The sequence below is a fragment of the Gracilinanus agilis genome, chromosome 5 (genome assembly GCF_016433145.1).
Source record: "Gracilinanus agilis isolate LMUSP501 chromosome 5, AgileGrace, whole genome shotgun sequence".
In the NCBI taxonomy this organism is placed as follows: domain Eukaryota; kingdom Metazoa; phylum Chordata; class Mammalia; order Didelphimorphia; family Didelphidae; genus Gracilinanus; species Gracilinanus agilis.
This window is the reverse complement of record NC_058134.1, coordinates 210,442,467-210,456,228: the sequence shown is the minus strand read 5'-3', so window position 1 is coordinate 210,456,228 and position 13,762 is coordinate 210,442,467. Positions and strand designations below refer to the sequence as shown.

At 32.8% G+C, this 13,762-nt stretch overlaps 1 protein-coding gene across 1 annotated transcript in view; it reads right to left on the bottom strand.

Annotated features, from left to right (window-relative positions):
• The window catches only part of TASOR2 (transcription activation suppressor family member 2), an 84,189-nt gene that overhangs the window by 28,140 nt on the left and 42,287 nt on the right, over window positions 1–13,762 (bottom strand). Inside the window, exons 2-11 of the mRNA XM_044678322.1 lie at window positions 12,416–12,561; window positions 11,803–11,898; window positions 8,939–9,011; window positions 7,588–7,679; window positions 5,720–5,857; window positions 5,448–5,572; window positions 5,332–5,351; window positions 5,135–5,234; window positions 3,532–3,632; window positions 1,618–1,721 (exon numbers count right to left, since the gene is read on the bottom strand). Of these exons, the coding sequence (XP_044534257.1) occupies window positions 1,618–1,721; window positions 3,532–3,632; window positions 5,135–5,234; window positions 5,332–5,351; window positions 5,448–5,572; window positions 5,720–5,857; window positions 7,588–7,679; window positions 8,939–9,011; window positions 11,803–11,898; window positions 12,416–12,561 (995 nt within the window). The remainder of the gene's footprint in view (window positions 1–1,617; window positions 1,722–3,531; window positions 3,633–5,134; window positions 5,235–5,331; window positions 5,352–5,447; window positions 5,573–5,719; window positions 5,858–7,587; window positions 7,680–8,938; window positions 9,012–11,802; window positions 11,899–12,415; window positions 12,562–13,762) is intronic.

The window sequence follows — 13,762 nt, the reverse complement described above, 5'->3', positions numbered from 1 at the left end:
TTTCTTTTTTTCTTTTTTAAAACATACAAAGTAAAACAGAAATGTTTGGTATGTTTTCCATGAACTGGAAGCCACAGATCATTATGACTTCATATTTAGAGCTGGAAGGGACCTTAAAGATTATCCACTAGTCCAATCCTCTTGTTACACAGGTGAGGAAAACTGAGTCCTTCGGGAAGAGACTTGCTTAATGTCAAGAGTTAGTAACAGAACCAGAATGTTAATTCAGGCCCTTTCTAAAAAGTAAGTGGAAACTTCTCCTTCTTAACTTACACTTTCTTAAGGAAAAATATCATTAGAATTGTTAACATGTTAGGACTCATTTAACAGTTTCTACTGACCCAAAAAAAAAAAAAAAAAGGAATTTATTGCTATGGCATAGGCAGAATCTAGCACCCTATCCATTCATTGTTAATACAAGGTGTCCCAAAAGTCTTAGTGCCGTTTTATATTATTAAGGCTGTGTGCTATTAAGCCTTAACAGCTCAAAATTACATTAAGTCTTTTGGGTCACCCCATATAACAAACATTTAAAAAAACATGAAGATTGGCTTTTAAAGGAAAATTTGATTCATTTCATTTAAGTGTTTCAACACTGACATCTTCAATTCAACAAGAATATTTATTAAGTACCTTGTTGGGAGCAAGACAAATACTATGTGATAAATGCTCAAATGAAAATAAAAAGAAAATAAAAGCTCTTATCGCAAGAAAGGTTGCATAGTCAATTGAGGAAATGAACTAATTTTCAGGGTCACAGAAAGGCATATAAAATATAAAGTACCATTCATAAAGTCAAGATGGAGGCTCAAGCATCAAATGATGTTGCATGACTTAAGTCCAAAAGAAACATATTTTGCTCTAAACTAATTTTCTATTAATTTTAATTTCCTTAAGTACCTAAAAGCAATTCTAGATCCATTAGTATGTTTCCTGAAAATAATTAGAAAATTTCATTCCTATTTGTACCCAATTACCACATAAACCTTATTCATAAAATACCACTTGCACCTCTAGTTTAAATGATCTTCAGACTGAATTATTAAAAAAGAGTATATTTTTCCCCTTGCAACCTCCATAGGTAAGTGGTATTAATGTGAATATTTCTGAGACACTGGCTGCCAGAGAACCACCCCATCTTTGTCCCTTAGCTTCTACTCTCCAAATAAACTCTAGCACACATCTGAGGATTACCTCCTTTCAAAACTGAATAAAGTAAAAACAACTTCCTTTCTACAACATCAGCAAAGTTGTTGGTCCTTGCAACTTCCTGTAGTTCAATCTGGATACTTTAATTAAAAGTCAATTTGCACCAGATGCTTTATATTAGAGGAAATTCTAGAAACGTTATCTATTCTTCTGAGATAATTTTGAGAAAGCCCTCCTTATTCTCTTATATTCCTATAATACATCTTTTCTAGAGAATTTCTAGACTTTTAAAAAGTCTTTTCTTCCTACACTGCTAAGATTTAAGACTAAAAAGAGGTTAAGAATGTGTCTTAGGGTACTCAAGAAAGATCAAGAATAAAAACTCTAATCATCATTGATCTAGCTAAAAATGAAAAGCTAAATTTTCAATTATTTAAGAAATAACGATACTTAAGTCCATGCCCTTACCAATTCCTTAGTTTTTATGTATTCTGTTAGTTGATCTAATTTCTTCCCCTGTTTGTTTGATGTTTCCACTTCATACATGCTGAAGCATAAATCTTGGTAACAGACTATAAAGAAGAAAAATAAGATGTGTGAAAACAGTAACACATACAAAAAACACTTCCAAGACCTTTCTTTGCTTTGAGTTTCACAAGAAGCTTTATAAAATAACAAACCAATTTATCAACTTGTGAACACCTACTGATGAAAATTCCTCAGGCAATAGACATCGTGAGGCCTGTGCTTGAACCGTTTCCAGCATGGAAGGACCTACCAGAGCTTATAATCTGCTTATGCAGATAACAGAGTCTTTGATAACAGAGGATAACCTACCAAATCTTTTATCTGTCACTTCAAAAAGAATCTATAATAATCATCCTACCATTTAGCTTCAGCTTCCTCCTGTCTTTTGATTTTACTTATAAATCAAATGTCAACTATGTTATGATCCAACTTCTTAAATGATGGACAATGATCTCTCTTTTAGTACAATAATATTTAAAATTAATGTTTAAAGATGATATAAAAACGGTATGATTATTACCCTCTGCCTTGTTTTTCACTTCTCTCCCACTATCACTGCAGAAATGTAAGGGGACAGGAGGTCACTTTATATTTTTGCTTTGTGGATTACAGTGGCCAAAGAATTTATCACTTAAGATGATCTCACTGGTGATAAATTTCTAAACTAAAGTATGGTCTTTTGACAAGAGATAGTCTTGTTGGAACTGTGCTCAAAAATCTGTTAAGAATGGTAGAACTAGGGGCAGCTGGGTGGCTCAGTGGATTGAGAGCCAGGCCTAGAGACGGGAGGTCCTAGGTTCAAATCTGGCCTCAGACACTTCCCAGCTGTGTGACCCTGGGCAAGTCACTTGACCCCCATTGCCTACCCTTACCAATCTTCCACCTATAAGTCAATACACAGAAGTTAAGGGTTTAAAATTAAAAAAAAAAAAAAAAAAAAGAATGGTAGAACTTGCCAAAGTTTCTAATCCTCTGGAAAAGTTTTAAGAGAAGATATAATATCACTTCATAATGAAACACACTGGATTATTTTGTTTAACTTGAATGATATATTCCAAATCTCTGAAACTTTTTAAAATAAAAAAGTGTATTTTTATTTAATGACTCTTTGTAATAACGTTTCCTAATGAAATTACAAAAATGAATTGGAATTGGTTTTTAGAATACAGATAATGAACCTTCTCTCTTAGTGCACAAGCAGAGATTAGGCCCATCAGATGCAGTCCTTATGTTGAACCATTTTATTTAATTATCTCTTTGAGACAAAGGAAAGTTCCTTTGGATAAATATGTCAGGAAAATGTCTGAGGTATTTTTGAAAAAAGGTTATTAAGAGAAAGCTTTAAAAAAAATAGAAGTATTTACTCTGGCATTATGAATTAAAAGTTCTTTAAAAATCATGGCTTTCTGGAACAACATAAAGGACTACAGAATTTCCTGTTTTGTTTTTATGTTCATTTTGCTTGGTTTTGACAAAAGACTTTTTGTCTCATTGAAAGAATCTGGAGTATTTTCGAGGCTCTATTACCCTTAAGGATTCTATTTTTCCCCCACTCATTTTCAGAAGTTCTTGCTTTGTGGATTACAATGGCCAAAGAATTCATCACTTAAGGCAATGTTACTGGAGGATAAGTTTCTAAACTAAAGCATGGCCCTCATTTGTATTTGTATTTGTCTCTCCAATAGGGAAGGGTGAAAGTACTCAAATTTCCCACCATGAATGTTGTCATATTTTGCCAGACCTTCAGAGAAGACCTAAAAACAGAAGGTCCTAAGACAAGTTTCTATGAAACATCCAATTAAAAGTTTGGGGATTGAGAGAAGAAAGAAAACATAAATGTTATTTGAATGATACCTTTTTCTTCCAAATAATTGCTTTTTCTAAAAGCAGATTCTGGTAGCTTCTTCTTCAAAGTAGATACCTCCATAACATATTTGGCATCTAGCTGCCGAGGTCTATTGAAAGAATACCAGTATATAATCAACATTAAAGACAAATATACCACTCAATTTTAAACTTACTTAAAAACAAAATTCTACTATTACTACAATCCTTAAAAGTGAATATGCAGATTCACTACTTTTCTGTATTAAAATGTCTATTATAGGACCTGATATGATATACAAATATTTTAAAGAATATTCTGAATTTTTTTTTTAATTTCCCTGTTGTCTTTCCAGGATAAAAGTTGATACAATTAGTATAGAGACAAAATTAGAGTAATTTTCTCAAAGTGCTAATCTAAATAAAAAGAACCTAATTTAAAATCTTGTTACTACTATTACTACTACTACTACTACCACTATTACCACTACCTACTACTACTACTACTACTACCATCACCAATCACCAGCACCACCATTCCCACCTCCTATCACTTCTCCTACTAGTTTACATTTATACAGTGCTTTTATTTTTGCAAAGTGCTTTATATTCTGATCCTCATAGCTCTGTGAGGTAGGTGCTATTGATATCTATAATTTATAAGTGAAGAAAAAGAGGCTAGGCAACATTGTGACTTGTTCCAAGTCACATAGCTAGTAGAAGTATGAGGCAGGATTGAATACAGATCTTTCTGTTTCCAAGTTCAATATTCTATTCACTATACCAAGCTGCCTTTCACTAACTGGGAAAGAAAAAAAATGGAATTATTTTATCTATTATCTTTGCATTTAAGCCTACACTTTCAACAGTTTGAAAATAAACTAAGAGCTCAATGGGAAACCATACAAATCTAGTGATAACTTCATAAAAGATGAATTTCCTCCATATGATATAGATGACAGCATAACAGCTACCACATATTGTGACTCTTGAGATTTTAAAGCACATACTGCAAATCAAACCACATATTTAGAGAATAGCGGCTTTAAAAAAATAATCCTTATGATTAGAAAGATGCCTCTTTTCACACATGTAAAATATTTTCCATATCAGACATCTCTCTCTCCCCCCTAGCATTTGATTTCTATTGTTATGCTTGGTGATCCTCATCTTTCATGTATTATGAAGATCATAATTTCCTATGTGGAAGGTGAAGAAGTAAGAAGGCAATACACAAAGATTTGGATAAGATTTTATTTTTCTTTATTTGTAAGGCTAAACTTGAACAATGATGACTTACATTTCTGTTATAATTTTAATATTTCAAAGTCACTTTACTTTTATTATTTGGTTTTAACCTATGAACAATTACATAAGATTGGCAGGGTAAGTATCTGACAGATCAAGAAACTTATAGGTGTTCAAAATGATTTGTTTAATGTCACAGAACTAGTTGGTGGAAAAGCAAATACCAAAACTTGCATGAAAATCTCAACATCCTGACTCATATATACCTCATTAGTAATTCTCTAAAAGTTCAGGCACGTACGTATCTTACATAAATATAAACCAAAGTTTCAAAATATTTCTTAATGTTATACAAGTATCAAAGAAAATAAAAGTAAAAACTTACAACTGGGCTGGAATCACTGCACCATGAGGGGACCACAGTGTTAAATCACATATCAGTTGTCCCTGAATAGTTAACTGCCCTCTCCAGGGGGAGATGAGAACTTTAAAAAAAAAATAGAAAGGGAAAAATTGATAAATACACTCAGAATTAATTTCTTTAAAGAATCTAAATGAAAGTTCAATTAAATATTCCCTTACCTTCATCATCAAATTCAATCCTATAAGAAAAGAGGGAGAAAAAGAAAGCTAAAAATATATATTTTTTAAGACATAGGAATAAAGCCAAGAAAAATATCAATGGAGACATTACTTACATATTTTTATGAGCTAAAGTTGACATCTTGTTAGGTTCACTGTACTGAAAGGCTACAATTACGTAGGGAAGGATTTGCCTGGGTCGTTCAACAACACTGTTGTCTAAAAATTCATAGAAGTAATACTAAAAAGAAAAACAAAAATATTACTGAGGTAACATTGCTGAATCAATCATGTACACATGTTTAAATCATCCATAAATCTACCACATTCTATACAAAAATTTTTATTTATCATACATTTATTTATTGTCCATCTTAAGTGACTATACCTGACTCAGCTCAAATGCTCGAAAGTGGCTTGTCTTGAGAGAAACATTGTTGATATTTGCAGCCACATGGCAATCATAGCCAGAAGACGGACTGGTATAGTTAGTTGTGTAATTCTCAGGTACAGCCTTGACTTTTCCCTAGGATAAAAAAAAACAGAGGCCTTCAAATAACAATGAACAAAAACTGAAGATATAGGTAAAACAGTTTTATTAAGAATTCAATTCTCCATTTGGATTAAAACACCTAGCAAAACTGGCAAGATCATTGCAGAAGTATTCTAAGCTAAGATTTTAACTATAAGTCAACAATACAGTTATATATAATTCATTATCTGAAGCAGAGAAAGCAAAGAAGCACAACATGAGAGAACTTTTACTATTTGTTTAAAAAAAAGCATAAGGAGACATGAGGGGGAAAATAAAAGCCATAAGAGTCTAATGTGCCAAAAAAGGCTATACAACCATGCCTATGACATAAAAGATCTCAAGTGACCTGAAGTTTCTTAAGAGATTCCAAATCCAAACATTTAGATATTAAAATGTAAAGTGTAGTGTAAGTTATCATCACCAACAAGCCAAGGTACAAGAGTAACAGTACTAGGGCAAATTACTGTGAAGTCAACAAAAAAACACTTCTTATTGAATAGTTTTGGCTACCACCAAAAACCCCAGTTCCGAAAGAGAGCCAGTACTACGGAGTTTTAAAAAAATCTGATTCTCTCATATTCCAGTTATGAGGAAACTAAATTATATATGTAGTACTCTTCAGAAGAAACAGACTACAGCTTATCCTGCTGCTCATGTTGCTAAATTAAAAGCAGTGAACAATGAATATTGGAACCAATTATGTAAAATATCAATCAATAATCTTTCAAGTGACTATGCCTAACATAACCCAGCAAGGTGATTTGTAAAATTGTATAGCAAGAGACATTAGGCATTATTATTTAATTAGGCATTTCAGTATAATTTCATAATGAATTAAAATGCAAATTTAGAAAATATTTAAGTTGATAGGAACAAAGGCAAGAACTGTGTTTTAATAAGTTTTGTGCCTACTTCAAGTCTGCTTTTACATCTTAGGTGCTCAATAAATATTTGGTGAATGAATAAAAGTGATGAGTGGAAAAAAAAAGTGATGAGTGACCTTTGAATCTCACTTCCTAACTTAACAATATTTTCAGTCATTACCAAAAAAAATTCAATGACATCTTAGCATTGTCTCTCTATTGTTGTAGTGGAGTTATTTTCAGTTATGTTTGACCCTGTAACACTCTTTGGAGTTTTCTTGGCAAAGATACTGAAGTAGTTTGCCAATTCCTTCTCCAAATCTAGCTCTCTAGATATAAGAATTCCTGACTTCTTGGTAAGGGACTTTTCTCTAACAATCCTAAAGTTAAGGTGAGAAATTTATGATAGTGAATTCCACTCTTCTTAAAAATGCATTTTTCAAATCTCATTTGTTTATCCTGGAGAAACAAACCACGTAGTACCATGAAAGGAGTGTGGGATCAGGTCAAGAGACATGGTTTGATTCTTGGTTCTGCCATCTATGTGCCCTTGGAAAAATAAACTAACCTCTCTGGGATTCATGGTCCTTGCCTATAAAATGAAGAAGCTGGACCAGGTAAGCTAAGATTCCAATTGAAGATCTAAATATAACCTCTACCATCCTATGTAACCATTGATTTAACTGTACTCAGTAAAAAATTATAAACAATATATTTATTTTGTTATTTTAATATTTATAAAACATCAAAAACATTTTTCCTCAATTTAGATGATATCCTTTCTAATGATGACATAACACAGGGAAATAAATGTTAGTAAATTTTTATAATAAAATTACATAAATACACATGTTTTACCTTAATTAGATTAAAAATGACAACATAACCAGATTTTCCATGATACCAGGGTCTTGGGTGAAGGTAATCTGAATATCTGGAAATGTATACACCTATAAATGTACAGAAGTATACGTGATTATTAGAGCCTATTAACTGACACTAAAAAGATTACCTGCAAGCTTAAGAAATGTAATATAAAACATTCCAAATTATGCTGGTGAAGTAGATGTGAGCACCAGAAGTCGAGAATAAAGTTTTAAATTCAGTTCTGGAAACAGATTAGGTCACAAGCATCTTCACTTGTGTGAGAAAATCATGACATTGTTTTAGACAGTCTCACTTTCTTTTCAAAAGCAACAAGAGCAAAGATGCTACTGATAAAAGCAGAAATAGTTTGACAGGCTATATTTTAAAAATGCAGATCAGATATATAATTAGGCTTGGTTTCATCATGCTTTAAAGAAAGAACCATAATCTCATCATTGAAAAAAAGAAATTGTTAAAGTATGCTAAACAACACATCTCATTTGTGTATGTAAAGTACTTTTAATAAATTTATTATCTGGGCTTCAGCATCTCCATCTAGAAATGGATAGCATTATCTGCCACAAAACTTTCTTCATTATTTTCAAATATTTATTAAATGTGTAGGGAAGGTCAAAATGCTATTATTTTTCTTTCTTTTCCTTAAAAAAAAATTAAGCCCTTACCTTTTGCCTTAGAATCAGATATTAAATCTTGGTTCCAAGGCAAAGAGAGGTAAGGGCTAAACAACTGGGGTTAAATGACTTGCTTAGGGTCACATAGCTAGAAAGTATCTGGGGGTAAGATCTGAAACCAGGACCTCTAGTCTCCAGATCTGGCTCTCTAATCCACTAAGCCCACCAAGCTGCCCCTTAACTATGAATCAATCAACCTGCAGATATTCTTTATTGTAAACAATAAAATTAATACTTTGATACTCCAAAATTGAGGCAGCTAAAAACCAATTGTCAATGCTATATATATAAACAACTGAATATCATTTAAAACTACTGCCCAAAAGAATAAAACCCTGGGGCAGCTAGGTGGCTCAGTGGATTGAAAACCTGGAGAATTTCATAAAAACTTTTTAGTTTTGTGATTGAGGATATAAATTCTCCAATTTTCAACTTATTCATGAGTTCCCATTCAAATAGCTAGTAGAAGTAGGTTTTCCTACAACAGTTAAGTTTTGAAAGTCAGGAAATTCATTCCTGTGCTTAAAGTCATGATATTTATTAAATCTGTTACAGAAATTCCCTTTATAACTATAGATTTTAAAAGAGTTAATTAAACCTCAATACATTAGCAAAGCACAGCATCAGTCAGATCTACTTTAAAATCTTACCTTTTGCTGGATCACCCAAAGTAGTGACAGTACTGCTGGCTACACATAGTCCAAGCTGACATACTAATTTTGCCTTTAAATCAAATAACACTGAATTATTATTGATGCTTTTTATAATATTTTGTTTTTCCCCTCAATTACAAAAAAAAATTTTTTTTAACCTTTTTTTTTTTCCAGTTTGAGCCAAATTCTCCCCCTCCTCTCAGATAGCAATCTCATGTAGATGTTATATGTGTAATAGTATAAAACATCTTCCTATATTAGTCCTTTTGTGAAAGACAACTTGAACAAGTGGGGGAAAAAAAGAAAAGAAATAAAGTATGTCTTGTGTGCATTAATCCATCAGTGCTTTTTCTGGAGACAGATGGCAATTTTCATCCTGAGTCCCTGAGGATTTTCTTAGATCATTGCACTGCTAGGAATAGCTAAGTCATTCATAAATGTTCATCATATATTGCTGTTTCTGTGCACAGTGTTCTGGTTCTGCTCACTTCACTTTGCATCAGTTCATGTAGGTCTTTCTAGGTTTTTTTTAAATCATCCATCTCATTTTTAATAGGACAGTAGTATTCCATTACAATCATATAACCATAATTTGTAAGGGCGTTCCCCAACTGATTCCCATAGTTTCTAATTCTTTGCCACTACAAAAAGGGCTGATATAAATAATTCTGTACAAATAGGTCCTTTTCCCTTTTTATTTTTATCTCTTTAGGATAGAGACCTGGTAGTAGTATTGCTAGATCAAAGGCTTTGCACAGTTTCAAAGCCCTTTGAGTATATTTCCAAATTGTTCTCAAGAATGCCTGGATCAGTTCACAACTCCACCAACAGCATAATAATGTCTCAAATTTGTCACATGCCCTCCAGCATTTATTATTTCCCTTTTCTATCATCTCAGCCAATTTGATAGATGTGAAGTGGTATCACAGGGTTGTTTTAATTTCCATTTCTCTAATCAAGAATGATTTAGTTTTTTAAAGTGATCATAGACAGCCTTGATTTCTCTTCATCAGAAAACTATCTATTCATATCCTTATGAATTTGGCTCAGTTTTCTATTTATTTGAGAAATAAGGGCTTTCTCAGAGATACGTAATATTTAAGCTTATACTCTTAAAGCTGAAAAGGGTCTTTAAAATAATCTAGTCTACCTCCATGATTTTCTAGATGAACAAAATTGTGATCATCCATACAGAAAACTAGTAGTGGGAGGTAGGAAAAGAAGTTAAGTATCCTGACTTCCCAGCCCCAGATTTTCTTTTCTATCAATTTTTAGAAAAGTGAAAGAAATCTTCTTAAAGTTCAAACACTATGGGAAATAGTGTGAAAAGATAAAGTTTTATTAAACTGACAACTTACTGCTTTTATTGCTAGGGGTTCAAACGAGTTCTACTTTCTGATGGTCAAGGCCCCACAAAAAATTATGGTTAGGTTCAGATCATAAGCTAAAAGAAAATTACTTAATTCTAACAATCATGCGTGCCAATATACAAAATATTATTAAAACTAGTATTTTTATTATATAATAATTATTACTAACATTCATTAATGAATAACAAGGAGAATGGGAAAAAGTTCCAGTTCTTCCTGTGATACTTCCTAAGTGACCTCCTAAGTCACCAAACTTCCCTGGAACTCAATTTTCCCATTTTTCAAGTGAGAAAAATGGGATTAATTTATCTCTAAGGTCCTTTTCAATGTTGCAAATTTATAGCTTTAATTTTAACCTACCTTCCCTTCTTCCTCAAGAGCTATCAACAAACTTCTCTAGTCAACTGTCTCCACTATTCACTCTCTGTAATCTTCAAACACCCTCATCAACTCCTGGTTCCTTCCTAACAAACACACTCGTGCCTCTCCAATTCTTAACAACAATAACAAAAAAATAAAAAACTCTCACTTGATCCAATAATCCTGACAACTGTCAAACCATATTTATGCTCCCTTTTCAGCTAAAATATTTAAGAAATCCATTTACATTAATTAGGAACCTTTACTTCCTCTCTCCTCTCATTTTCTTCTAAACTTTTATCAATATGGCTTCTGATCATCATTTAATTGTAACTATTCTATCCAAAATTACCAAATCTAGTAGACTTTTCTTATTCTAATCCATCCCGACTTTTCATCAGTCTTTGACAATGCTAATCAATTTGATTATCTTCCATTTACACTACATATATCTACCTTATCAGCATAGTTTCCCAAATTGAAATGTGAGTTCCTTGGGACAGGGATCCTCTTTTTGACTATGGCACAATGTCTAACACACAAGTATTTGCTGATTGTAGTAATGTCTTGGAATTTTAAATAATTTCCAAAAGCCAATACCATTAAAAATTATATATTTATAAAGTCATAAACTTCTCCAGTTAAGCAACTTGAACACAACAGCACTTTCTCCTATGTTTAAGTATAGTTTAAGTTTCCAAAATTGGACCCTGAATTCTAGAGATCACATCTTACTAAAAAAGCCACTTCCTCAAAAAATCCCCCAAAGATGTCAAGAAACACTTATAAAAATAAATATAACATGGAAAAATAGCTAATTTCTTCTCACTGAAATACAATAGTAAAGCTGAACAATGCCTTCTTCCCTCACCCCCAATACCTACCACCTCCTAAAGGTATAGGTTTATAAATTTACTTGAGGGTAGTAATTAGGATTCATTCCTAAAAATATTCAGAATGTCTTTCCTGAAGATCGTTTTTAAATTTATTTGCCTTGTCATTAGGTAGACTAAAGAATAAAGAGTCCCACAAGTTTTGAAGGACAATCTAACAGATGTGTAAAATTGCATATTAAGAAGCATTTGTATATAAATATGATGATTTAAAAAACTCAACAACAAATTACCTTACCTGATTTTCAGTGTCAAACAGAAGAAAACCATAAGTTTCATGAAGTTCCTCTGTAGTATAGTTGCTTGCTTCCTTTTGTTGATAAAAAGTTTTATACTACATAAAAGAGAATGAGCATTAAAAGCTACAAATATACCATTCTGTCTAGTAAGTATATATGGAGTATTTGTCAGTCACCCTTCTAAGAGATAGCCTTGAAAGACAAATAAAATTTGTTCTTATTTACCAGTATATAGTAATATCAATGTGATATGAGAAAGCTTGCCTCAAAGTCAAGAAGATTAGGGTTAAGGTCTGATATATACTGAATGTGTAACTTTTAAGACTTTAATTTGCAGAGAAGCTGGTCTACATTAGTAGAAGTGCGCGCGTGCACACCCCCCCCCCCCCCCACACACACACTCTCTCTCTCTCTCTCTCTCTCTCTCTCTCTCTCTCTCTCTCTCTCTCTCAAACACTCTCTCTTTCTCTGACTCACTGACTCATTCACTCTCCTGAGTGACTATTTCCAAGACTGTTGGGTTCAAACTGAAATGCTAAACCTCAAATAAATAAAGTGAATGGTATGTTTCTTTAAAAAAAATTTTTTAAGATACCTATACAATTTCCTCACCTCTTTTAAGAAAAAATCATTTTTCACCAATGTCACTTCACTGTAACGAAAACCATTCTCAGATGTAGAATCCAAGTAAGAACTATGCAGTACTGAAATTGCTCTTTGGAAATCAGAATCTGAAGACACTGATACTTTCTGAAAAACTGTAAAATATACAAGGAAAAGTAAATTGTTACAGTTATCATAAAGATAATGATGAGACTCTAAATATCACTAACTCTTAATACTTAGCCAGCTTCCCACATACAACTATTAAATATAAAAGATATAATAAGTATACCACACAACTAGTCTTAAGTGTTTCAATTCAACAAACTTATTAGAAAAGCACCGGAAGACACAAAGAAAAACAAAATAGATCCTGCTTTCAAAGGAGGTTATACTCCCATGGGGTAATGGCATGCACCCCACTTTGAGTATAATGAGGTAAGAGAGAGCACAAACAACTAGAAAATTCACAGACAAGGGGATTCTCAACCGTTCCTAGCTGAGGCTAGTCCAGTGATTCAGGCTTGGGACTCTTAAGAGAACATAAATACAGTCAAAACAACTTCAGGGTTAAAAAGGATACAAATCCTAATTGATAAAATAAAATGCCATTTTACCTCTGCATGAAACACCAAAGACAACATTAGGTTAGAAAGGCCTATCTGTGGAGCAGTGGGAATTCCACTAAATTTTCAATTCGCTGACTTCATAGAGAGGCTGGGCATACTTTTATATCCCTAGTACTCTTGACCAAGGAAGTCCTAAGGATCACCGTTTCTCCTTAAAAGAAAAACTGCTCCAGTATTTATATAATAAATGCTGTTCTTGAACTGAGTCTTGAGGGAGGACAAAGATTCTAAGATGCAGATGTGGAGAGAGAATGCATTCCAAGGACATAGAAAGGGCTTGGGTGAATTCATGAAGGTAGTACTTAAAGCCAGAGATTGGGAACAAAGGATTTAAAGTCTAGTTGACCTGGAATAGAAAGACCATAAAGGAATATAGTATGAAGAAATGCTTTAAAAGTAGGTAGAAGCTAGACTGTGAAGGGACTTAAATGCTAAGTTAAAGAGTCTATATTTTATCTTAGATGTTACGTGGAGCAACTGAAGACTTTCAAACAAAAAAATAACACTGTCAGGCTTATGCCTTATGAGGAAGATTATTTTGGCAGCTATAGATGGACTAGAAAAGAAAAAGCCTGGAGAATGGAAAGATATTACATTAATATAGAAAGGAGTTAATGAAAACCTGAACTAGAGTGAGGGCTATGAGTGGAGAGGTGATGAATGGGAGAAATGTTGAGGTAGAATCAATAAGACCTGGAAATCAAGGATGACTCTTAAGATTATGAAC